This window comes from Poromitra crassiceps (assembly GCF_964638095.1).
Source record: "Poromitra crassiceps genome assembly, chromosome: 12".
NCBI classification, from domain to species: domain Eukaryota; kingdom Metazoa; phylum Chordata; class Actinopteri; order Beryciformes; family Melamphaidae; genus Poromitra; species Poromitra crassiceps.
In genome coordinates, this window is record NC_139632.1 from 23,901,822 (window position 1) to 23,929,490 (window position 27,669).

Sequence of the window (27,669 nt, forward strand, 5' to 3'; positions counted from 1 at the left end):
CGTAGACAGACAAACTAACGTTAACATTACTTCCTCGTAGTACTGTCAGATGAATGTATTTTGTAATTGCTCAGATGGCTGTTACTTGTAAACGTGGCTGAAGGAGCGTTTGATAACGTTAGCGTACATGGTTCCAGCGAGGCAGTGATCAATCCACCCTGCTGTCCTAACGGGCCAAATAATATGACTGAAGACCATGTCAGCTGTCAGATCCACCTATACAACGGGTTATGTTGTCCTTAGCTTACCAGTAGTAACTTAGTGAGGGTGTAGCTATAGTTCACGTTCAAGAACCGCTGTGCCCATTTTGAGACGTGCCTGAATTGATAACAATGTTGCTTCCAAAAAGTCACATACGTTCCAAGTCTTTATCTTCCAGGAAATACCATTCAAGGACGCAGTGTTCCCCAACACAGTGTTGTGTTTTTGGCAGATGTAACAACTAATTCGCTGTTGTATTGTCATCTCTTTATTTCTATGCTCAGAGTAAGTGCCAGTGGTGTTGAGTTGGACTATTGAAACTTACTAAGACCGGCCTAAATTACAGAAAGGATGACTTGTGATTTAATGGAAAGAATCCAGGTTAATTTGCTGCTCCCTTTAATATTTTGAAATGGTCAGTCACCATATAACCATGTGACCATTATTGTTAAGTTGCTTGACCATAGTTGCTTGAGGACCAATTATATAGGATAGGCAGAAAGATCCTAAAGGTTTTTGAAACATTCTCTCTTCTATTGTAGCCTCTGTCTACCCAATGTTGACCATGTATGATTGACGCAGTACTCACAGGCATCTTTTGTTTTGACATGGGGGCCTACCATGCAACTAAAGAGTATAGGTTTGGGACTCATCAAGCGACCATTAGGTGTCACATCTAATCACTGTAATCAGTAGTAGGATTGAATGGAAGGGAATCCCAGGTACATCTGTTACTGTTAGAATATTGTCTTCATTTTTAATGTGATTAGGTGCTTAGCAATGACATATTGTACATAATGGAGTTTGTAGTAAATTTGTTTATTTCCATGTAGCACAATGTTCGGCAGATTATTAGCTAATAGATTGCAATGCATGACACTACTGCAACCCATTCCACTTTGAGCATAGTCTACTACTTTTCTGCACCTTATCACAAAGACACTATTCACCTCTGCCTCAATAATGCCATTTGTGTATTTATCTGAAAATTAATCTACCTCTAATTAAAGCGTGTGCTGGATAACCAGACTGAGTAACGACCAATCATTCCATTGGAAGATTTGTCATTTGTAATACTTTCCCTGCTCAAAGTCATGAATAAGATCCGCAGAGGTTGATCTTCTAGCACCAACTTTGGCATTTCAGATGGTGTCAGGTGAAAAGCTTCTCTGTATAGTGAAAGCATTATACATGCTGAGTAATGAACTGAATGCTTGGATTCCTAAGCCTGTAGATTCATATTATATGAGTGAGTAAAATGAGAGCCAATGCTAAAGGGTCCTTTATATTTGTCCAAACAGTATTTCCTTTGATAATATGCTAATTAGAACACTGAGGACTGTTAATATCCTTTTCACATATGCCCTGTGAATATTACAGTATCTCTGTGGACTGTCACCTTCTAACATCAATAGCAGACAAGTTCACATGCTGTGCTCAGTGGCAGATGACATGATGCTGCAGTCAGGGCACGGCGTCAGTTAAACACTGAACTTTAACACCATAAGTGGAGCAGAGTGACCACATTTCAACCCTGATCTGTACCAGGGTCGTTTCATGGGGTCACCTTACCCAGGTCGGCCCTTTACAACTGAGAGTCAACCCATGTATTTCCCCAGTCACTATTCCAGTGTGAATGGGGTATACAAGATTCAACAGGGTTGTGGGGTAGGGTTACCTTTGCCTTCGTGTTTCAGTTCCAGGTTGTGGTCCTGATTATTTTATACCACGTCTGTGAGTAGATCTAGGCACAGGCTGAGTGGACGCTTTCCCTCTTCCCTTCCTAACTGAATAGTGGTTTGTATTTGCTCGCAAAACTTAGGTGAAAAGTTGCAGCACAGTAGTGCTATCTGAGATTTATGATTTATGTGTTTTCACCTTGTGGAAAGATAGGTGTGATGTACAATATTTGCATGCAGCTGAGCTTACTGTATGAGTGACAAGATTCCCAAGTAGCTCTGGTGTTTTGAAAATTATGTGATAATTCTCCAAGTCTTGATCATTTTGAGAACTGCACAAAAAGCCTGAAAACAGACAAAGAAAAAAAGCTGTTTAGTCCCGCGCGGTATACTATAAGAGTTGACAACACACATTTTATCTATACGGTTGCAGACTCATCCCTTCTTACATGTTTTTTTTGTTTGTTGTGAAGAATACTCTTTATTTATAGAGGCCATAGTTGATATAGGCATTATTTATTTGCGCCACACACAAGGAGTTAAGAATCCCTATGTGTCCCTATGGGGACTTTCCTCTGAGGACAGAAAACATTTTAGAACTGATTCTGATATACACACCACTTTCTTGCTGATTTCCAGCTGGCAATTTGAATTGGCTGCCAGTACCCAACATAAGGCCTTGTACCACTCTGTCTTAAATTGGCCTCTGAGTCTGACTTTTGCAGGAAAGATGATTTGCCAGGCAAATCAGTTTAAATATACAGTAGCAGCCTTCAGTAGCCCATTCATTGACAGGCAAACCACTGCATTTCTCTTTGAATTCTGTTTCATTGTGTTTACCTATGTTTTACCTACAGAGCTTTGAGTATTGACTAGGTTTTTACGTTTTCCCCTTTTACATAGGTGCCATTTAATGCTGATGATAAAATTAATAACATCTTTGCTTATTTTCACAGCATTCATTCAGTCAGACACAATTCTAGAAGTTCTACACTTTGGCGAGGGAAGCCTCTTACAGGTAAGAGATATATTGATTACATTTTTCATTATCATCTAAAACACTCCCATTTCTCATAAGGGATATTAACATTTAGACTATTACACAATTAGAAAATGTAATTTAGATTAAATGTATACATTTTTATATATTGTAATACAATTATGTTAAGTTACTAAATAAATAAATACATATATTTGGGCTGATGGCTCGTCTCTGTTCTACTTTTTTACAGGCAGAATCTGACATTGATTTTAGTTTATATCATCAACAAAGGTAAGTCTTTGTTTTTTTGTTTTTTTTAATCTCAATCGTATTGTCTTTAGTTCATAATGTCCTCTCCCAAGGTAAACTCAGTTTACAGTTAAAGACCCTACATGAAAATATTCTCTTTACCACAACATTGTGAAATAGTTGTGATCACTAGCAGCAATTACTGCAAACTATTTGCAGTATGTAGTTTATATTACTTAGGCCTGTGATGCGTGTTTTGTTACATGCAACTATAAGTATTAGTGTGGGTCTAGTCAAGCAGTTGCTTGTACAACTTTTACACATATGTTAAACAAGCACATACAAGGAGCTTCAGGACTGGCTGCAATTAGACTTCACATATAGATGCTGTTTTTGAGGTCTGATCATTCAAAGGTCTGATCAAAGGTGGAGTGTTGTGAGAGATCACGTCAGTCTGCATATAAAACAGGATATAATGTGAAGTTTCGTCTTTCTCTTAACATTTTCACAACACAAATTACTTCTGCTCCTCATCTACTCCGCCTCCCCTCCACTCTACTCTGCTTCTCTGAACTGGGCCTCTTTTATGATTCAATCTGCAAATTGTAAATTCAATCAGGTAGTTAGTTAATCACGATGATCCGATGTAAAAGGCTCAGCGGTTGATGGGGGTTGGCAACCCTAATGTGCAGAGTTTGACACTAGACATGAAAGACATGAAAGAGCATTTGCTTCTGTAAGTAACTCCCCCCCCCATCGCGATGTCACGTGACTTTTGCGATGTGTTTCTTCGCGCATGTTCATATCGCGATGACGATGATAATACGGTTAATCATGCAGCCCTAATTTTAACACTATTATATTATTTATTTAACATTATTTAATAATGTTATAATGTTAAATACTGTATACTGAGTTAGCTATACATGAGTGGGCTATAGCTCATGCATAAAAAAAGATATATATAATATATACATTTTGAATTTCTTTGGCGAGCTACTTATTGATTGCTCGAGATCTACCGGTAGATCACAATCTACCTATTGGGCAGCCCTGTTCTAATCCATGCAGGGGGTCATTATGAGAGCAAAATGATTCAAATGTATATAAGGAGGATTTTTATTCCATGACATTATCTTGCATGGTCATGGCAGAGCCTGGGGGAAGGCTCTTTTTACTGTTCTGCTGTGTTGCTTCAGCGGTTTTCCAACCCCTGAGCTTCCCTTTTTCCCTGGCTTTCATCATCCCGGGCTTTGGTGTGTGTCTGTCGCGTCTGTTGGTTGTTTATAGACTCGTTTCACAGCAACCGCTTTGAGGTGGTAAAGCAGGAAGTAAAGCAGGTGTGCCCAATATAACATTAATGATGGTCCCATGTTCCAGTGCCAGGGCCCTCATTAATGTAATTGGTTACACACCTGCTTTACTTCCTGCTTTACCACAGAACAAAACAGCCTATCGCCTGCTCGGCCCGAATCAGTACAACATCCCCTCCTGTCTGTCGAGCTTGAGCTTCTGTGTAGCGTCGCGATCGTGTGGGGAGGTTGTCAACAGACTAGCCACTTCCATAGGAATCATTCTGGCTTGTTTTTGGCACCCCCAGCTGAAGGTTAGCCTCACACTACGGACTGGAGACATCTGCAGGTCCCAGGCCAAGAGGCAGCACCCTCCCTGTGATCCCCCCCCCCCCCCCCCCCCCCCCACGCGCTACTCATATTACTCACTGACATTCAACACATTAAGTTCTGAGGTGCTCAGCAAAGGCCACACAGGATTCACTGTCAGAATATACTTGAATCCTTAAATCGCATAAGAATTCTGTGAACAAGCATCCCGCTGGATGACTTTTGGTAGTTATTATATTGATGAGGGAAGTGAGGACGGACAGTAGATAACAAAGCACGCCTCAGAAACATTATAGCCTTGCATGGTTGGGTCACTGTGTGGATTACTATCAACCCCAGGGGATGGAAATCCACTCCCGTCTCCAGCCAGCGCAGCTCATGGAGGCCCGTGGTATTGCCATTGTCTCCTCCTGTACACATAGTCTTGGTAGTAAAACGGGTGAAATTGATCTCAGGTAAATTGTCTGACCCCCAAGGTAATGTTCAAGTAATTGCATTTGAGTGACTCACTGGGGGACGATCTTAGCTACCGGCACTATAATGGTACACAGTCAGACTTGGGAGGATCAAGTATTTCAACAATAGTTTTTTTCTCCCTCCTTGCATATAATAGCTTGGTGGCAACCTTATAGCTGTATTTTGAACTTTTCTGATCTGGCTCTGTGTGGTCCTTTTTGTAAATTGAGTATTACATGATTAAGAGGCAAACGCCTTCAAATGTCAAATGACTTGAAGCTGCGTTGTGTACCACACCTGCATCAATGTCAACTTCTATTTCCATGAGATTTACATAAGGGCTCCCATAACACACGGCGCTGTCGTACAGTCGCCGGGCCGTTTAGTTGAGCCCATAGACGATTTGCTTCCCTTTGAGGAGGGCCTTGTCTATTATTAAGATACACCTGTTGCTAAGCGGGTTTGGTGAGTTTTGAACCCTACGCCTGCCTGACTGTGCTGTGCTGTGCCCTGACTGCGATCACACCTGTTTTAACCCTACGCCTGCCTGACTGTGCTGTGCTGTGCCCTGACTGAGATCACACCTGTGAAACTGATGCTCTGTATTGTTTTCTGCTTGCCTTCATGCGAGAGAGAAACACAACACTCGAGCTTCTTCTAGTCCCAGTGTGACAAGAAGAGACGCGCTTTCCCCCCCGGTTCCTCTTCAGCCGATGGATTTTCATAGAGATTTTCAGTATGAAAGTTGTCTCCCACAGATGGGAACAGCACTGTTCCCTGGATCATCGTATACATTGTTAAGAGAGCCTGGACAGAGATTACTGATGTCTCGGCTGTGTGTTTAATGCGGCGTTTGTTTGAGAAATGCACGCGAGCATGGATAGCATTGTTCTTAGCCTGCTGCTTTTGCTCCTGTCACGTCTTCCTGTCTGTTGCAGCACGTCCCAACACCGTGGGAACTGCCGACCTATACGTTTTGAACCTCCCATGCTGGACTTCCACGAACAGTGAGTGTGCTACAAGCTTTTCTATTCTTGATTACATTACACACTCTTTGTCACACTTTCTATTATTTATGTGGTTTAAGTAAACAAGCAATTACCCTACTCACATGAAAGTAGTTATATTAAAGGGTGTAAGATTGTATTTACTATAAGGTTACCCATCTTTTTTGAGGTGAAGGGCCACACGCTGTCTCACTTATAAAACCACTCACTGGACATATTAAAGATTCAGGAGCTATGTCCAGTATTTTGTTAGCTTAAATAATGTTTCCTATACCCTATATGGATAGTTTACAAACTGATGCACACCCAATATGTTCCAGTGTAAAATTAAAAATGTACATAACCTTGCAAGAATGAATGGATACCTGAGAGTGGTGAATTTGAGCAATTTATGGTATGCGCTTAACAAAGCCATTAGTTTGAGTTTTGCAGGTGACACCCAGGCTCATGGCTAGATTTATACTATGACATTCCACACTGACAATGGGTGTAGCAGCCATCATGCAGTGTGAGCCACAGCTTACAGTAAGACAGTACATTAGGTGCTTCACTAGCTGTCTCAGCCTGCGCTCCCCTGGCCTACTTTCTCAACAAACTACCTTATCAGCTTTGTATGTTTGTAAGGAATCAAAATGTAACCTTGAAAACCCTGTCTCTAACACACTGCAAATATGAAGGCAGGATTGAACTCAATTTCCCCTTGAGGATTAATAAAGGTATTCTGATTCTGATCTGATTACTGACCAATTATAAATCAGCCCATATGAGCTCAACTCCGAATACAGTGTAGAAAACATTCAGATATTGGACAAGCCCGTTCTTGTCTAAACTGAAGGGAAAGGGGGTTGGTCCATTTCCATTTTATCTCCATTGTGTTGGAGCTACCTTACTTGCTTCTTCAGTTGCTTCACTTAAGACAAACGGTTCATTTGGAGATATGGAAATTTGTAAATTTTACTGTATCAATCCTCCGCTAACCACCTGATTGACTGACTACACAGACAGGTTACATGATGTCATCTGTCACTTGACTCAGACCGCTTTCTCACTGGGAACGATTGCTTTTGTCCTGTTCCGTCCCGTTCCGTGCCCGAGGACGATTGGCCCCCTCCCCTCTCCCCCGTGGGTCAGCTTTCAAACTACAACATTTCTTCTGTGCTTGGGGAACAGAACATCACACTTGCAGAGTACACTTGCGTCATCAACTATGCCTGGAGTGTATCCTTGCGCGTGGGTTGTCTATGTGGTTCGGTACCGTTGGTGTTCACATTCGCAAGTGTTCCTTCCCCAAGCACACCAAAGCGCTCCCCAAACCACCTTTTCAAGTGGAGTAGTGGACCCTGTCACGGTACTCTGTTCCGCGCCTGGGCACGCAACGCAACGTTCACACTCATTCAACGAAACGCATATGGGGTCAATTTGGGGACAAGTGTGCTCGGTTTCCGCTCCCGGGTCCCCAGTGAGAAAGCACCCTTAGACTTTGAAAGGAACGTTCTCAACCCTTCTTCAAGTGAATAAAACTGTATTTAATTGCATTTCCTGTCTTTCTTTTGTATTTCTGTTTTACTATCTCATCTTTTAAAGCATTCTTTGACCTTATTGGTCTGTTTTATGTGATAATGTTATTGGAGCTCCATATTTTAACCCACATGCATGCAAAAAGTGTCTTCTACAATAAGTTAAAGAAGCCCCTCTAGAAAAAACTGCCATACAAATTCATAACAAATTTGAATATTTATACAACTGATAATAATTGTCATTAGATCTATGGGCTTAGGAAATGTGTAGCATATTGTACTCTATATTGTGATTTTGAGCTGTTCTAGTCAGTTGTTGATTCATCACTTTTTTTCTTCATCTATAGGCCTGTGGGAATGCCAAAAATGGAGAAAGTTTATTTACATAATCCTAGTTCAGAAGAAATTAGTTTGATATCAATATCAGCAACAACAGCGCATTTCCATGCATCCTTTTTCCAGAATAGGGTAAGTAGTTATCAGGTGCATGTAGAAACAAGAACTGTAGAAATGCTGTATTTCCCCTTAATATATTTATATTGAATAGTTTGTTGTTATGTGTATTTAGAGACATCAATATATTGTTGTCAAATTAACTGTGATATTGCTGTAGTGCCCCCCGCCCCCGTGGGCGGAATTTTATGATTTTGGGACATGACATTATCAGTGGGTATGACATCATCAGTCACCACACTCGAGCGATGGCGTCTGTCTATGACATCACTGATAATGTCACATTGACTATCTCTATATTATAATAAGAGAACCATCTAATGTATACATACAGAGGGTTCTCTTATTATAGTATAGAGATAGATAGATGAATAATAGCATTTCCCTTTGTTTCGGTATGTTACTGTAGACTGTTGATGTCACCATGGGAATTGGAGGCAAAATCGTGGGGGCAGTCTCAGTTCGTCGCATTGAGACCAATGCGGAAATGCAAAAAAAAAACTGTTCTTCGAATGGCCACTTGAGGCTGGCTCCAAAAAGGAGTCAATCCCCATTCACCCCCATGTTAAAATGCCCATGTTTACAGCAAAAATGCCAGTTTATAGCCTGGTTCTAAAAATGGGACCACGACCATTTTTAGAACCAGGCTATAAACTGGCATCTGTAGTTAATTTCCCCTTTCATGACAACTGTACGGGGGGTGAATTTTTAGCTGCAGCCAGCAGCTCTATAAGTCACTCTGTTGGTCCGTTGGTTGGTTGGTCCACAAAAAGTTCACCACGCTTTAGCGGACACAGTTTACAGACAGAGTGCAGCTTCAAAATGGCCTTTGTCAAATAAAACAATACCCAACTGGGAAATGTGTTGAGATCTTGAGGGTCAGTAGAGTTACAGTGGGCTGAGAAGTTGTAATCTGCTTGGCCTGTTAAAATATCTAGTTTTGTTATAGAAGAAGCTGTTTGTTGTACCAAATGTGCTAATTCTTTCTCCCCATCCTTTTCTTCAACAGATAATTCCACCAGGGGGGAACACGTCATTTGATGTTGTGTTTCTTGCCCGTGTAGTAGGGAATGTAGAAAACACTTTATTTATTAATACATCACATCATGGAGTGTTTACATACCAGGTAGAGACCAAAATAAACATCTCTACTTTTTCTTTCTGAGCGGAACGTTTAGTGTCGGGAAAGTGTGACTGATATTGACGCCTAATATTGTGTCTCCATCTCCGTCCTGAAGGTTTTCGGGGTTGGCATCCCAAATCCCTACAGACTGCGGCCCTTCATAGGGGCTAGAGTCCCAGTAAATAGCAGCTTCTCACCACTAATAAACATCCACAACCCACACAGTGAACCACTGCAGGTAAGTGGTCATTTAGATCACCCCAAACCATTACATTTGCCCTTGTTGGATTCATTTATGTGTGAAACTTGTGTGTGTGTGTGTGTGTGTGTGTGTGTGTGTGTGTGTGTGTGTGTGTGTGTGTGTGTGTGTGTGTGTGTGTGTGTGTGTGTGTGTGTGTGTGTGTGTTCCCAGGTTGTGGAGATGTACTCCAGTGGTGGGGATTTACATCTAGAGCTGCCCACGGGTCAACAAGGAGGCACTGGAAAATTATGGGTTAGTTTCTTTCCTATGTAAAGTTCACCGCTTTCTAAAACAACACGGAATAACAGACATTTACTGCACGGCCATATGAGTTGAATCATAGTCACCCCGTGCTGATCTTTTCCCTCCAGGAGATTCCCCCCTTTGAGACAAAGGGAGTGATGAGAGCCAGCTTCTCGTCCAGAGATGTAGACAACCACACCGCTTTCATCAGAATCAAAACCAATGCCCCCAATGAAGACCAGTTGATCATCCTCCCTGTAGAGGTGGAGGTCACCTCAGGTGTGTCACTAAATCCTTATGAATTTTCATGACCTACAATTTACTGTACGACTCGGTGTCCACGTGTCTTTCAGCTAAACATTTAACATGATAAACCGTTGTGATACTTGCCTTCAGCCTATATATTTTCTCTGTTTTTTGTTTTTCTTGGTGTAGCCCCTGGTATATACTCCTCCACAGAGATGCTTGACTTTGGTACGCTACGGTCACAAGGTATGGAGTCTTACAAGACTTAGGGCAACATGAATAAGGGTTCCATTCTGCAGTTATTCTATTTTGAGTAATCCTCTGCTCTCTCTCTCTCTCTCACGCTCTCTCTCTCGTGTGCTCTCTCGCACTCTCTCTCTCAACTGGTTTGTGTTACAGATCGACCAAAACAGTTGAATCTACATCTTTTAAATTCGGGAGCAAAAGATGTTCCGATTACAGTAGGTTGCCTTGTGCTTTTTAAAGCCATATATTTAACATGCTGTCTGAATCCTTATCTTGACGGGATTCTTTACGTATGCTTTACAGAGTGTCCGGACAACACCATCAAATGAAGCGATCACAATAGACTTCAAAGCAATCACGCTGAAAGCTGGAGAGAGTAGATATACCAAAGTTGCAAGTATTAGTTTTGATGGTAAGTCCTGTACCAAGCATTTCTGGAAAACGTTTATTTGTTTTATTTGTTGATATTTATATGGTGATAGTGGGTGCTTGTTTCGTTAAAAATATATCCAATAATATTTCATTCATTAACTTCTGATTTGAAAGTCTTTTTTTCTTCTTCGTTAAAACAACCTTGTACCATGAAAGATAGGCCTTTCTCCCCCCCCTCCCCCCAAGGCAATTTGATTTGTAAACTGCAAAACTTGTGACAAACAATTGATGGAAATCACATTAAGATCTTAAAGGAATATGCCTCTGTTGTTGGGTTTTCTCCTGCTCAGATCCAAATAGACTGTTCTTTGTATACAGTGTATCATGGCATGTAATTCAAAGTGACATTTTCTTCTGTGTTGAATGCCATCAAATATAGCATTGACACCAAACCCTTCTACACCACAAAATGCCTACTGTGCCCCTATTCCAATTATTAAATTGAACAAATTTTATATATTTTCTCCGTGATTGAAAGCATACTATGAAAACAATACTGAAAACACATGGAAGGAACACATTTGTTTCAAAGGTTATTTGTCCTGCCGAATATGGTTCTTGAATTCAGTAACTTCCTTAATGGATGCCGAAGTAAATCACAATTGATATACCGGATGTAATAATACAGCAATAGTAATTCTCACTTAAAGGAGAATTAAACAAAACTGGCATAACTTAAAGGGTGAACTTAGAAAAGTTATGGCTGAATTTAAAGGGACGTACTGTTTTTCTCCTATTATTATTGTTGTTATTACTACTGTGTCAGAGTCCTTGTGCCTTTTCGATAGTATGTTCCTGCACATTGTTAATGACAATAAATTGAATTGAATATACGGGACATGTTAGGCTTGCTCTCACTGTCATTCACAATTAAGCACAGATTTGTCTTTTCATCTCTCCAACCAAATATGGAAATATTAAAACAACAACTTGAAGATGAGAGGGCAGCTTACCTAAAGTTGCTTCGGATTTCAGCGATTCCATTCATTATTTGAGTTTTTAATTGTACCGCCTCTTCTTGTGGAGCGTGGTATCCCCATGCACTGCACTTCAATATATTCTCTGTGATCTTTGCTTTTCATTACAGCTTCAAAAGCAAGAAGACCATACCAGTTTTCTGGTAAAATAACAGTAAAGGCAAAAGAGAAGAGTTACTCCAAGCTTGAAATCCCATACCAAGCAGAGGTTTTAGACGGGTAAGTTATTTTTGTTTGATAAACATGTCTTACCATCAATAATATGGAGAGTTGATCGTTTGATATAGAGGCATAAATGTCAGCCTGCATATGAGTAAAAAAAGAATCTATAATACAGTCTACATCCTGTATCATAGATTGAATCATTAAGGTTCCTCTGGTGTGTCTCCTCTTGCAGCTACCTGGGCTTTGACCACACAGCTACCTTGTTCCATATCCGGGACAGTCCCGTCGACCCAGTGGAACGACCCATATTTCTCACAAACACCTTCAACTTTGCTATCCGAATACACAATGTGTCCCTGCCTGAAGAGGCCAAAACCATGTTTAACGTGAGTGTCACCAGATTACGGGTTACTGAATACTCATTCTGATCTGTTATATACTAATAGAGAGCAAAGTCACATCACCAGTTCTCTTCATTTTAGGTGCAGAACTTCAGTGCCCCCATCCTCATCCCGCCACACGAGTCCCGTTACATCTTCTCCCTTCTCTTCCGGCCTGTCCGACCCTCCATTCACATAGACAGCAATATCTTGCTCATCACGAATGCCTCGAAGTTCCACCTGCCTGTGCGGGCGTACACAGGCTTCTTAGAGGTACACGATGGCCGTATGGTTTGTTTAAAAATGTATATCTTGAATACTAGCAAATCCTGTTGTGCTGCTTGAGGTACAAGATTCTTTAGGTCACATGCTTACCCTCAAGGCGGTATTGAGTTAGGAGGTTATGCAACTTATGAGTGAATGTTCTCAGCCTTTTGTGTTGGTAGTGTATATTTGTTAGTAGATGCCAAGATTTCTGGTGGAATGTGTCTGTGTAATGTGGTGTTTGTTCCATGCTTCCTGGTCTGAACAGCCCCTGGTCCTGTCGCCCAGCCTGAAGGAGAACCTCCTGGACTTTGGGATCCGCAGTGCAACAGACACCAGCAGCATCACATTTGTGGTGGTCAACAGTAATCCCATAGAGGTGAGAATGCATACTGCACACACACACACACACACACACACACACACACACACACACACACACACACACACACACACACACACACACACCACTGGCTAATTACCTGTCATATTTTCTTTGCCGTTTTTTCCAAGAAGTAAAAAGAAATCTGATGCCAACTCGTAACTGACCACAATTTTGTGTTTGTGAATACTGTATCTTTCCAATTTATTGTGCAATTCACCAATTCAGCTCATTGTGCAAGCCATATCTGTTTCATCTTTAGAATAGGCTGGTCTTTATTGAGTAGACCTTATCAAGATCATGTTGCCACATAAGCCTATAATGCTATCCCATTCATTCACATTGGTAGTAGATATGGTGTGTGTGATTTGAAGTCGAGCAAACTGAAGACTAAACGTAGATTCTCACACACCTTTCCTTGTCGCTTGCTGTCCTGCAGCTGGAGATCAAGTCCTGGCTGGTCACAGGTGACAGTCTTTCCATGGAGCTATTGAAAACGGAGAAAGGGAACAGGACAGTGGCTCTGAGTCGCATGCGGGAGCTGCAGAACACTTCTGCCTCCCATCACAGAACGGTAAGACCACCTTATCCGTGGAAAGCTTGAGTCAACAGCCACATGCCATAACTTACTTCTGACTTAATGTTGTGAGCAGGATGCCACTAAATTTTACACAATCGCCAACATCCTCGTAGTAACAATAGCAGAGACAACAACGCTCAGGGAATACTCTTGGCCCCAAATATTGTTATGTAAAAGTAAAAATAAATTGAGCTTTCAATATGAAAATATATGAAGCACATGGAATGTTTCTTCGGATAGTAGTGTCAGTTGCCTTAAATGGAAAATAAATCTAATGCATGTTTCTGTGTCTCTGTAAAGGTGATATTAGCCTCTGGCTATTACGCAGCATTCAGAGTGACATTGGTGGCCAAGGCGCTGGAGGGCACGTATGACGGAGCCGTACACATCACCACAGACTATGAGGTAGGTAGTCCGTCACACATCACCACAGACTATGAGGTAGGTAGTCCATCACACATCACCACAGACTATGAGGTAGGTAGTCCGTCACACATCACCACAGACTATGAGGTAGGTAGTCAGTCACACATCACCACAGACTATGAGGTAGGTAGTCCGTCACACATCACCACAGACTATGAGGTAGGTAGTCACCACAGACTATGAGGTAGGTAGTCCGTCACACATCACCACAGACTATGAGGTAGGTAGTCAGTCACACATCACCACAGACTATGAGGTAGGTAGTCAGTCACACATCACCACAGACTATGAGGTAGGTAATCAGTCACACATCACCACAGACTATGAGGTAGGTAGTCAGTCACACATCACCACAGACTATGAGATAGGTAATCAGTCACACATCACCACAGACTATGAGGTAGGTAGTCAGTCACACATCACCACAGACTATGAGGTAGGTAGTCAGTAACGCATCACCACAGACTATGAGGTAGGTAGTCACCACAGACTATGAGGTAGGTAGTCAGTCACACATCACCACAGACTATGAGGTAGGTAGTCCGTCACACATCACCACAGACTATGAGGTAGGTAGTCAGTCACACATCACCACAGACTATGAGGTAGGTAGTCCGTCACACATCACCACAGACTATGAGGTAGGTAGTCAGTCACACATCACCACAGACTATGAGGTAGGTAGTCAGTCACACATCACCACAGACTATGAGGTAGGTGTAGGTAGTCACCACAGACTATGAGGTAGGTAGTCAGTCACACATCAACACAGACTATGAGGTAGGTGTAGGTAGTCACCACAGACTATGAGGTAGGTAGTCAGTCAAGTCCTCTTTTTGTGCAGCTCTATTGTTGAAAGAAATGCACAAGCCCAGTTCAGTCTGTTCTTTATATTGCTGTGTGTGAATATGTCTTTCCCTCAGATATTAACCATTCCAGTGAAAGCTCTCATCGCAGTGGGGACATTAAACAGCTCCCCCAAACACATCGTTCTGCCACCCTCCTTTCCAGTAAGTCACCTTAATGACAAGACTCCAAATATTCATAGAACTACATGTCATTACTGCAGGAAATGAGTCGATCTCTCTCTCATCCTTGTAATGAATGGTCATGCTACACCATCTAATGTTTTTTTCTTCTTCTTCTAATTGGCTGAGAGTATTTCACATGTGACCTGCATTGGCAGGAAAAAAGATTAGATCGCAGACATATCCTGATGCAACCGAACACTGTCAAACACAAAGGCTCTTCACTCCTGCTCGCGAACACGTGAGCTAACAGGCTTTTGACCTGTCTGTATGTGTGCTATTTGCCCTCAGGGGAAAGTTGTTCACCAGAGCTTCAGCATACAAAGCTCTTTCACACAGAGAGTGAGGCTACAGCAGATCCGCTCTCTCACTGAAGATGTGCGCTTCTATTACAAACGGCTCCGCAACAATAAGGACGAGTTGGAGCCCAGACGCAAGTCCAAGGTAGCGGCTCGTCTCACAGAGCCACATTTGTGAGCCAAAGTGGTTCTTACAAACCAACCGAAAATATTACAATTGATGTACATTTCACCCATCGACTTCCTCTCTTTTACAGGTGGCAAATATTTACTTTGATGCCAGCTTGCATTGTGGTGATCACTGCTATGTTGGACTGCCATTTGTCCTTAAATGTAAGTGTGTTCTAGACAGTCACGTTTTTAAATCGGAGTCATATGAAAATCGCAACAACTAACAATCAATATTCAATTGCTAATATATATATTTTTCTTTCATAGCCGAGTCCAAGCCTCACGGCCTGGCCTTGCAGGAGGATATTTGGGATGCTGATGTGGATCTGCACCAAAAACTTCTCCGACGATGGAAAGAGCTGAAAGAGCGCTCAGGCCACGAGTAAGTCATATACTGCTTACAGCATCTTTGGGCTTGGATTAGCATCATACTTGAGGACTACTTTATAAAACATGAGTTCTTTTTCATTTTTTTACTGAAGAGTTGAAGCCATCTTTGAAGTCAACACAGACCTTCAGAAAAACGTGCAAGCTAAAATAACAGCACAGATGACCTGGCCGTCACTGGTCAACTCCTCACAACGAATTATGTTCCCTCTCACCAATACAAACAGCTCCTCTGTGAGTAGAAACAACCTCACTCTAATTCATGCATGCACAGATGCGCGCACACACACACACACACACACACACACACACACACACACACACAAACGAGTAGAGTTGTGAACTAGTGTGTGTAACGTGGCGGGACGACGGTCTGTCTCTTTGCAGGAGGAGGAGGTAATTCTGGAGAACCCTGCCGACGTCCCTGTCTTTGTCCAGGTCCTCCCCTTGGCTCTGTTACCCAATCCCTCTGTGTTTTCTGGAAAGCTAGCTGACAGGTTGGAATTCCCCACAACCCACAAGTGTTTTTTTTTGCTTTTTAAAATCTTCCTGCTCTCTTCACATTGCATAAAAAAGAGAAATAGTGATCTTCACTGACTTTATTTTCCAGGCTCCCTTTAGGAAATTTGTCCAACATCAACATCAACACGAATACTTTGGAATTCCAGGTCCATAGAAATCAAGTGAGTACTACAGGATAGACTGTTGACTTCAATGTTACGATGCAGCAGTCACTCGAGAATTCAAGGAATCAGCTGCTTGGCATATCATTCAATTACTAACCGCAGTCCTCTTGTCCATAATTGAGTCAACATGGGGAAGTTGTTTATCCTTAACAGGCCCTTTTGTTCGTTTGGCAGACCTCCGTAATGAAGAGCAGTACAGGGTTTGTAGAGGGATCAACTAGACCCTTTGTGTACAATCTCCTCCTCCTGCCTGGAGAGGTCAAGTCCTTCAGTGTGAGGTTCACACCTACCAGCAACCACAGTGTCTCTTCCCTTCTCATTGTCAGGTATGCGTTTAAAGCCATATTTACGTTTTCAACACAACCAACAGAAAAATTCCCATTAGTTTATATGCATTCCAGTTTTGAAATTGATTGCATTATTGGCAATCTATTTAGGAATAACCTGACCGTGATCGACACGATCGTGCTGCAAGGCCGGGGTACGACGGAGACCCTGAAAGTGGCAGGGAAGCCTCCGGGACAAGGGAGTTCTCTGAGGTTTAAGATGACTGAAGCCCTGCTGAAAGACTGCACAGAGAGTGAGTTTGTCATCAAGTCTGTTTTACTCCAAGTCACAAGTACCAGTTCACTAACCACCTAACACATGTCATGTGCGTATGTCATTGGGATATTAAGTGGGCCCCTCCCATCACAGATGTGTCATTGAATTAGCCCCACTACACCTCCAGAAGGCTCAACAGTGATTTCTGGCATATCCCAGAGCCATCCTCCTCCACACGTGCTCTCAATACCAAACACAGCAATGGGCCCTTTTCACAGCTGCCATTTTGTGTCTAAAAGGCAGGGTAAACACAGGTGCAACCAACTCACTAATTAGGGCCCCAGCACTGGAACACCTAAATGGACTGGAAGTTGGAAACCCTAATTAAGGATTCGGTGCACCTGTGTTACTTCCTGCCTTTTAGACACAAAATGGTGGCTGTGAAAAGGGTCTATAGTCACCTCAACTAACTCTAACCCTAGCTCTCAGCATTATCTAATAATTTATAGTCTCATAATTGGTCTGAACGATAATAGGTTAATAATTAATAAAAGGTAGGACAGGTGGCCCTGTTGGATTCAGTTGGCCTACTCATCAGTTCAGAAAACACATTGTTTCAGCAACTGGTGACTTTAGTTATGTAAGACAATTATGCCAATTATGACAACTATACCCTCTAGCTGTCATAGCTACACTCCCATATGATCTAATAATAACAACAACAACAACAACAGTTTACGAAATAACAAAATAGAAAAATAAGAAAATTAAATCACATGGCGATAAAAGGGAAAAGTACTGGAATTAAATAACTGGGATAATAATTCAGTAAGCGCGATAAGAAGAATACATAAATCAAAATAAAGCAAACGATTCAGCTATATTCAGAATGATAGACCATATAACATTTCACTCGGACTAAATCTAAACAAGACTAGGCAAAACCTAGTATATGCCAGGCAGCATGTGTGTTACTGATGACATCACTGATGAATGTCATTTGTCCTCAGGATTGTGAGTTAGGCAGAGCCAGATTTAGGCTGCCTGGCAAAAATAAAAACATTGATTTTTTTTTTTTATATATATAGATTTATATAGATTTATATAGATTTATATAGATTTTATAGATTTTTATAAGCATTTTACAAAATGTGAAGAAGCGTGACTTTGGCACTCTATTGTAGAGCCCGACCGATATGGGATTTTTGAAACCGATACCGATACCAGGGAATAAAAAATTACCGATACCGATAATATCGGCCGATATATATATATTTTTTATCATCATCAAATGTTTATCCCCCATTAGTGCTAATCCCCCATTAGTGCTAATTTTTTATTTATTTATCCTGGTTGCTGCTCCACCCTCTGCCGATCTGGGGAGAGCCGAAAACTGGCTCCATGCTTCCACATGGGCAGTTAGCCAGCCGCTTCTTTTCACCTGACAGGGGAAGCTTCACCGGTAGGACATAGCACGTGGGAGGATCACGCTATTCCAACGAGTTCCCCTCCCTCCGAACAGGTGCCCTTAACGACCAGAGGAGGCACCACATCAGCAACCCTCAAATATCAAACACTTGACAAAGATATGATTGAGTTGACATGAATTGAAATATGTGATGTAGGCAGGATATTTTACAGCTTATTAATAAACTCAATGCAATGAAACAGTAAACTTAACTGGGAATTTAATAATTATAAATAACTAGAAATACAAAAACACAATAGAACAAATAGTTAAGAAAAAATATCAAATATACACAACATGCTGTCCATGCTGTCTATAACTTAAATATATATATATATTTAAAAAAAAAAAAAAAAATCGGTGCCAAATATTACCGATACCGATATATCGATAATCGCCAATATCGGCCGATAATATCGGCGGGCCGATAATATCGGTCGGGCTCTACTCTATTGTCCCGAGACATGGAGGAGGGATGTGGAGCAGAGGGGACTGGCTGGAGTGGAGGGAACGTGAGGCTTTGTGGATGATGAGGAGGTAATTGATGTAACTTGCCTGTGCCTGAGCCAGTGGATTTGGGCGAGTATGGGGGTTATGTGGGCTGACTTTTTTGAACCGTTGACTCGGTGAGGACTCTGGCAGCATGTTCTGGATGAGTTGTAGGCGGTTGATAGATTTGGCTGGGAGACCAGAGAGGAGTGCATTGCCATAATAACTTTGGGAGAAGATTAGTGAATGGACCAGTTTCATCGTCTTTTCAAAGTGATTGCTTCACTCCTCTTCATCAGGTTAGGGTTCGGTTTTTGCCATATTGGAGGGATTGCCATATGCATATTTGGACTGCAACTGAGATAAAACCAGACCAAACATACTAGTAACGTTCAATATATGCATGCTACAAACAAATGCGAACAAGTTGCTGAGATTTTGTGCTGTCCTGTACATTGGTAATGTGATTTGAGGTTGCCCACAGTATCCAGTTCAGTGTACTTTATTTTTCCTTGAAGGGATTCACATGATTTTGGATTCCATTTACAACCTATTCAAACCCCATTGTGTTAAGTTTTCTAATTGTTTTTGATTGAACCTCCCCTCCTCGTTTGTTTCAGAGACAAAGGTGAAGGAGCCAAACTTCACTCTCAGACGGACCTTCAGAGTGGAAAACACAGGCTTGCTCCCGATCAACATCAAATCAGCAGAAATCAACGGACAAGCTTGTGAAGGATATGGATTCAAGGTTCTCAACTGTCAAGAATTTGCACTTAAGCCAAATGCTTCAAAAGACCTCATCATACTGTAAGTGGACAAAACTGCCGTGTGTTTCGATCCCGTTTCTCCATGAGTATTTTGCAGACTTGTTACCTTTTAGTCCTAATTGGATCTGTGGTCTTAGAACTAGGTCAGTATAAGAATGCGGGTATTGCATCATAACCAGTGGGCAAGGCACAAGGTTTTCCCACGAGGACCAGGAAGTAACCCTGAAAGCTGTAATTGTTCGACTGGCCACTTGAGGCAGGGCTCAGAAGTCCCGTCTTTCCCGTTCACCCCCATGTTAAAATGCCCCACTTTGTAACAGTGATTAATCATCTTTATAGCCTGGTGCTTAATATGGTTTTGGTCTATATAGCTAATTTCACCTTTTCATAACAACTGTATGGGGGTAATTTTTTATATAACTCGCTCGTTTGCAGTAAAATAGACGATAGAAAAGGGGTGATTGACAGGTCGCCTGTCTAGTGATCGTGCAGCTTGCCGATCACGGACCAATAGCAGGCGGAGCTGCGGCTCTGGGAAACCGCCATCTCACGTGAGCTGCGCAAGGACTCAAACCATTCCCACCCGCTCTCCTGACGAAAAATCAAGATGGCGACGGCCACCACTTCAACTCAAAACGGGAGCCCAAAATCAATGGGATAGCTCTGTCCATATCTTTTAGGTCAGTGATCGTAACTCAAGTCACTAAGTATACACATCGTTTGGAGAGAGAGAGTGTGCACGTCTGTATGTATTTCACGTGTGCATGTGGTGTGTGCTATCCTCATCTCCCACAAGCTCTATTAATACTTGTCTTGGTGAGTAAAGCCTCCAGTAAGAGGATGAATCGGCTCTCTGTCCCTCTGTGGCCTCTCCTTGCTGCCCTGCATTCTCATTTCCCTTCTTCATTTAAAAGGAAAATCCACCCTAAAGAAGAATTAACTTGTATTATTCCTACGATCTTGGACAGTACGTTTAGACTCGCCACAGTCATGCCCCCCCCCCCACCCCAAATGACACCTAACCTGTCATAATTTAGACTATGCAAATTTTCCATATGGAAAAGCACACGTTAAACTGAACTGAACTTCATTGCCGTTAGCTCACAGTATTGATATAATTAATATTGCTCAGCATTTGAGAGAATCCCTCACGGGTTAGTCTGCTGGGAACTCAGCACTTTAGACAAAACTACTCGGGACACTTGAAACTCAAATTAATAAAATATTTGATTGTTGCAACAAGTGAGAATCATTATAGAGGTACCGCATGAAAAGCTCTGCACAAAGTCTGTTGTTTGACATCTTACAGCCTACCTACAGTACGCTTCCTACCCCCACAAAAAGATCAATCGGAGGCAAAGCATGATGTCCTTGGGCAAAAGCCCAGAGTGGTTTGAATAAGTATCACTTTTTCACTTACATCTTGCTCTTCTCTTAATGCTTGAAGTCCAGGAGCATCTGCAGGACAAGAGGGACGACACTCTTGGCTGTGTGCAGATCAGGGAGTGAGAGGCAACCTGATGATTCATTAGTTATATGGTCTTTCTATTCTCCATTATGTTTACAATCTTTCAATCTTAGTCTGGTATTTACATGGGGTGGGGTGGGGTAAAATATGATATATCACTTTAAGAAAATCTAGTGCCTCCCTGACATTTATATTATTTTCTCTCTGCCCTCCCCCTGCATCTGTTAAAATGAAGATGAAAAAAACGATCTGGCCCCCCACCCACAAGTAACTTCTGCCTTGCCATTTTTAATGTTATACACAACTTATTAAGTTGTTTGTTTAAAATAAAACGGTGGCCTTCCACAATACACCACTGGCGATAGCCACTAGCCAGCACATCTTCGGCAAGCGCCTCATCGGCTCATGCAACCGGTTTGACAAGGTAGGGAGAAACCATTTGCGTGGGCCTTCAGGTGGAGTTTGTTGTTTTTGGAATGGGTATTTCAGTAGCCATGCAAATGTGTGTGACTGCCAGCCTGATGCATAGAAAAAAAGAGAAAGCGGGCACAGGAAGACGAGCACACGGACCGCCACCGGTCAGTTCATGCAGCATGTCAAGGTGGTCCATTTATAACATTAGTACATCCTGATAAATCCAGCTGCCTCATATACTCCCTACTTCCTGGTCCACCGAGATTTCTTCCTCCTGGTTCTTCCAATTAGTCACCATGTGTATGTATGTCCACTGGCAATGAATGGACGACCTACTTTGTGGTCACATTGACAGACCACAGGGCAATAGACTATATACTGTATGTGTGCATATACACAAACATTTTATCAGGTGAGGAGTGAGGTATTTTAATCAAATCATCAAATTTTCCTTTCTTACAGGTTTACACCGGATTTCACCTCTTCTCGAGTGATCCGCGAGCTAAAATTGGTGACGTGTGGAGGCTCTGAGTTTGTGTTTGTCCTGAACGCCTCCTTGCCCTACCACATGTTGGCTGCATGTGCAGAGACCTTACCCAGACCCAGCTGGGAGCTGGAGCTCTACATCATTGTTGCTCTCATTATGAGGTTAGCATCGCTCTGTACAGCCGCGTAGCATTTGGGCAGTTCCACTGTTTGGCCTTGTACTCTTATCACCTTCTGTGGGAAATTTTGGGCAGCACAGAGAGAGACTGTCCTTGCCTCTATGACAGCAAGCATCTTCCCTGATGAAGTGTATCCTTGAGAAAGAACACTGTGCCCCTGTGTCTTGTTAACATCTTTCCAATCCAAGTAACAGTGTTGTATTTACATTCGCTTTTTTCTGTTTAGCTCCATGTTCCTGTTGGTGATTGCCACAGCCTACCTGGAGGCTCAGGGCATATGGGAGCCTTTCAAGAGACGTCTGTTTGTGGAAACCAACTCTACCTTGGAGACTGGGAGACCATTTGATCTCAGGGAAATAGTGCAAATTCACAGTGATTCAAAGTAAGTCTAACATTGGGATCTGCGACTTACATCTGGGGCCAAATAATTTTGTAGCTGCTGTGAGGGGACCGAAATGTGTGTAGGTGTTTCTTGCTGTTGAACCTATGACATCATCAATACACAGTATGATATAATTGACTCTAATAAGGAAAATGACCAATATTACAGTAATTTGGTACCAAATTTATCATATTCATATTATCCAGAAACATTTTTGTTATGGTTGAACCTATAGGGAAAACTAGAGTAGACATGTTTACATTATAGCGTAAAGCAGCATACCTCCATTTGGTCCTAGAGCAGTGGTTCTCAAACTTTTTTGGCTTCCCTGATTTCTGAATCCAATATGAGAAGTAATATGTCAGCTTGACTGATAGGGAAGCAAACTAAAACTGTGTTTTTAGAGAATAATGGCTGAAATATTTGACCAATTTGATTAATAGTTTAAATGACCCTTACAAAAACAATATTACTGGTGTAACCACTCACATATTTTCTGGGAGACGTGTTCTTAATGAGTTCAGTTATGTTTACGTTTCTTACACCGTTCAGCTTGAATGATTACAGCGACTCGCATCAGAACTCGAGAGGACTGTATGGGCCCAGCAGTGGAGCGCCGAGGGTTGGAGGCCGTTCGGCTAACGGCCGTACCGTATCGGAACCAGACAGCCAGGATAAGAGGCCCAGGCCAAGCTTTAGCCGACCATCTATGCAAACTGCTTCCTCCCAGCTGGCCAAAGGAAGTACCACCTCAGGCCAAGAAGGCCCTCAGGCTGCATGCCAGCTAACCAATCGGAAGACTCGGAATGGCAAGCAACAGCAGGCAGCGGGCCTCCTGGACCTCCCGGGCCGAGGTTTAGCCGGGTCATCGCTGCCTCACAGAGTCCTCTGCCCCGAGGATGCAGAATATGCCAACCTGCTAGGGGCCATGGACAATGACCTTGACCGTCCAGACACACTTAGCGCGGAGGCTTCACAGGAGCAGAGCTCTCAGTCTATACAAAACAAAGGTATCCACTTTTATTTGACCTGTGGCAAGTAAAGAGGTGTTGAGGGTCTGTTTGGAGTAGAATGGCAGAAGGCTTTTGTAATAATTTCCATGTTTTGAAAGGAGTTGTGTACATTCACTCACTTTTACAACGATCTTGACTCATTCTCTGTCTTGCCTGCAGTGTTGGAATCTAAAGGGAAGCTGCGGGCCAAAACAAAAGCCCAGAAGAAGAAGGAGGAGAAAGAGAAAAAGACAAAGGTAAAGACTCAGGGAGATGAGCTGAAAGATACTCTGGCCGACAATGATGACAGCTCCTCAACTACTACAGAGACCTCCAATCCAGATGTGGAGGCTAGCATCAAAGAGGTACACATACTTATACTCAAGGCAAAATGATACAATAACTAGGTACTGTATGTAGTGTATGTCTATCTTTGCGTGTGGTTTGGGGCATGCTCATGGCTTAATTATCCAGAGACACATTGTATTTACGAACAGTATGATGTAACAAGCTCACATCCTGTTCGGTGCATCATTTCTGGTACATGTCCCTCCAATTTTCCCTCGCTTTCAACTGTCTCAACTTTCTAATACTACAGAAATGTAAATGTAAAAATAATCCTTAAAGTAGAGATTATTATTCTACCAGTATGCTGTAATGTCTTTTCCCATCCCCCCTGCCAGGAGCCAGCAAAAAAGAAAGGGCGGACAGTAGCCAAAGGGAAAGAGGAGACTTCAAACTTCCTAATAAAACCCAAAAACAAGAAACAAGGAACCATAAAGAAAGAGAACCAAGCGGAAAAATCCAGGTGTGTAAATGTCCATCTAGGTGACAGCCATCAATTTCCTTTGACATTTGTCCTCTCTTGACATTGTATATAATCTTTATTCTCAGTTCTCTTGAGCTGCCATATGTAACACCTCTGGAGAACAAACAACGCAAGAGCTTCACATCCAAAGCTCTTCACCCTCTTACCAACATCCCAAAGACGAGAACCCTGCAGAAACAGAGATGTGAGTTTCTTCAATTAAATTCTGCCACTTTGTCGTTTGCTTCAGTACAAGATTATTTCTGACCGGTTTATTTTTGCAGTGGCTGGGAAGCTTGAAGATGGGCGTCCTTCTCTGCTGGTGAAGTTGTTGTCCAGTGGCTCTGTCCCAGAGCTGGGCCACAGCAGCAGCTCGGAAGGCGAGAAGGAGTTCCCCGCTCCGGAATGGGATCTCCCTCTCCCCAAACTCTGCAACCGTAAGTCATGACCCGACGCCATCCTGCCATTTCCAAACCCTTTTGGTCAGCCCTCTTGAGCAGCTGCCACTCTCCTGTTCTCTAAACGCGCAGAAGCAGATAGTCTTCAGCAGATCTCCATCCAGACGATGAATGCAGACCCCTTCCTGAAGAGATCCATCTCAGCCAGGACCTGTTCCCCTCCGCCGTCTTCCCCCAGCTTAGTGTCCCGAGGCACATACAGCAGTGTTCTCAACACTAACAGGTATCCACTTGCCAAAATTCACAGAACAAAATGCACCAGCAAAACACAGTTAACAGGGTTCCCACGGGTCCTTGAAATCCTTGAAAGTTTATGAATTTGAGGGGAGAGATCAAGGCCTTGAAAGTTTTTGAAAATAGACAAATAGACATGGTTCTTTGCAACAATAGAAATTGAAGTTCTTTTGATTTTTTTTTTTACTTTACGTTAGTAAATAGGCTACGTTCCACTGACTGCATGTGTCGTGCCGTCTGTGCGTCCTCGTTTCACGTGCCAGCTGCCTGGAGAAAGTGCGGCGGTCACGTGCATGAGCATGATGAAGGTTAAACTGCTGCAAGCACAAACAGTAATTCACCTTGATCTGTGGCTCAAACTATGCCCTGTAGGTTCCTTTAATTTGAGGAAATTGGCCCCTGTGGGAACCCTGACTACTTTCATTACACCATATTGTCACAACGCCGATAACTAATCAAGATGCTTTTCGTAGTGAGGGAAGCTTGAAGAAGGCCCCAGGGAACAAGTTGTCTGTAGCCGCTTCACTCCCGGGCAAAAATGGGAATCCCACTTTTGCTGCTGTGGCTGCTGGTTATGATAGAAGCCCAGGTAAATATATAATAAAGACCTAATACTTGATCAATGTGTGTACACTAGCCATAAGATTGTTTTGTTTTGGGAAAAGTATGCACTCTGCCTTGTGTTCTTGTCAGGTGGCAATGGCCCAAGTAAAACCGATAGCCAAGGAAAGACTCTTGCACACATGACATCAGTGGAGAGTGACAGCTCTGACAGGTAATTCAGCTCTTGGAAAATCACCAAATGACAACATCAAAATTCAATTCCGACTGAATTTTTATTTTATTTTCCCACAGCTCTGGATTATGGAGTCCCATTGACACAGCAAATAGTCCACACTTCAATTCTGCCAATTCCTTCTCTGCATTTGGACCCAACAATTCTTTCAATCTGACAGGAGGTAACCCATGAGTCTTACAGGCTGTTTAAGAAAGAAGATGAGGATGAAGAATGAAATACTGCTGCATCACATTATGGTTGACTAGCTGGATTCTTTGTAACAAGTATGTTTTTGTTTTAGTTTTTAGCGGTATGAATTTCCCAAAGTCCTCGGAGCCTCAGCAGAGCTGGCCCGAGTTCAGTGCTGTGCCCTCCTCCATCTGGGATGTCCCAAGCAGCGACTCTCTGCACTCCTGGCCCAGCAGCTCTGGCTCACCGACTGCCCCAACCGCAGTAAGACTCCTTATGTGCTGTTACTGCAGCTCTAACGTACGTCGATTCTTGATATCATTGTAAAGTATTCTGCTCTCTTGTGTAGTCAATCTTGGGAAACTCTCGCAACCCGTGGTCCACGACGACTCCCTTTGGCAGCTCCATTTGGTCCACAAGTGGAGATTCTGCCTTACACTCCTTTGTGCCATCTACCAACTCCACAACTCTACCAGATCTGGTCAGCAGTCCAGCCCCAGCCGCACCAGCGCCCACTGAGATGAGTTGGACCTACAACCCTTGGAGCATGTGGCGCCCCACTCTGAGCAGGCGGAGCTCCGAGCCCTGGCCCAACTCCTCTGACAATTGCAACTGAACAGCACATCACTTTACAAAAGCACGTCATGGGTTTGATGTACTTTGTACGCTAAAGCAAATTATTTTTAATCAATGAATTATGAATCCCAAGAGAAAGCAATGTTACATCAAGTGTAACACGTTTGGTAGCCCAATGCTTTAGGTTACCAACCCCCTATTTAGTTCTCTGCTGCTTTTAATTTCAGGGGGGATGCAGATTTTATTTGGAATCATTTTAACATGTGCCCTCAAATTTAAACATTTTGATGGCATGGCATGTTATGCCAGTGCAGATGTTTTGCTCAATTATAGAAAATCCCATTTGGTAATGCTGCATTCCTTGTGGGGGTTTGGTACAGCAGCACAGCTTATCTAAAGTTCAGTGTTACTATGTTGGAATAGGCCTCTTGTGTTCAGCCATGTGTCTTCTATTTTGAGGATCATTGCCATTTTTGTTCTTCTTATTGGCCAAGCTGTATTATGAAAGTTGGTTACACAGGTCATTGCATCTTATCAATAATTACAACCCCCTTCACTAGCAGTGATTCTCAACCATGTGCATTCACTATCCAAGAGTATGCAGGTTTTCATCCCAACAGAACACTTTCACCCATCCCATCCCTTCTCTCTGGTTGAAGGTGCTGTCAGTGAAATCAGTTGCTGTAGTGTTTTGGTTGGAAAGAAAATCTGCACATTCTGTATGGCCTCAATAGCACCAGTGAGAATTATTGCCCTTGGTTATCGTTTGGCAGCAGGGATATTTCATACACACTGGTACACTGGTAACAGCAATGGCCATAAAAGTTTCATGAATGTTCATAATCCCCTTTTTAAAATTGGGCTCTGCTCTAAATGTAACAAAGCCCTCCATTTAGAATAAATTTTAATTGGTCAAGTGATCCAGGAATATTTAAGTTTGAGGTTTGTATTGTACATTGCCTCTTTGTCAGCAAACTGAAATAAAAGGCAGATACA

The 27,669-nt window shown here is 42.5% G+C and overlaps 1 protein-coding gene across 1 annotated transcript; it reads left to right on the forward strand.

The window, feature by feature from the left end:
- Positions 1–2,840: 2,840 nt before the first annotated feature.
- Positions 2,841–27,668, forward strand: tmem131 (transmembrane protein 131). The gene is made up of 40 exons (XM_083647888.1): positions 2,841–2,898; positions 3,113–3,153; positions 6,128–6,196; positions 8,061–8,181; positions 9,176–9,292; positions 9,405–9,527; positions 9,702–9,782; positions 9,902–10,052; positions 10,209–10,265; positions 10,419–10,480; positions 10,569–10,677; positions 11,785–11,893; positions 12,072–12,225; positions 12,322–12,492; positions 12,752–12,862; positions 13,305–13,439; positions 13,746–13,850; positions 14,795–14,881; positions 15,191–15,343; positions 15,456–15,531; positions 15,637–15,751; positions 15,852–15,990; positions 16,144–16,253; positions 16,367–16,439; positions 16,617–16,768; positions 16,880–17,022; positions 19,563–19,749; positions 22,054–22,239; positions 22,483–22,638; positions 23,191–23,648; positions 23,811–23,995; positions 24,314–24,438; positions 24,525–24,643; positions 24,723–24,875; positions 24,969–25,119; positions 25,604–25,719; positions 25,824–25,905; positions 25,986–26,089; positions 26,210–26,361; positions 26,447–27,668. The coding sequence occupies exons 3-40, from the start codon at positions 6,177–6,179 to the stop codon at positions 26,711–26,713; spliced, it is 5,115 nt and encodes a 1,704-aa protein (XP_083504014.1). The 5' UTR covers positions 2,841–2,898; positions 3,113–3,153; positions 6,128–6,176; the 3' UTR covers positions 26,714–27,668.
- The last annotated feature ends 1 nt before the right edge of the window (position 27,669 follows it).

Bases quoted from the DNA above. Each gene is read 5' to 3' on its own strand.
- tmem131 (XM_083647888.1), top strand. From the start codon at position 6,177: ATGCTGGACTTCCACGAACA. The intron at 12,493-12,751 runs GTACACGATGGC...TGGTCTGAACAG, and splicing joins CGTACACAGGCTTCTTAGAG to CCCCTGGTCCTGTCGCCCAG. The intron at 22,639-23,190 runs GTAAGTCTAACA...TACACCGTTCAG, and splicing joins CAAATTCACAGTGATTCAAA to CTTGAATGATTACAGCGACT.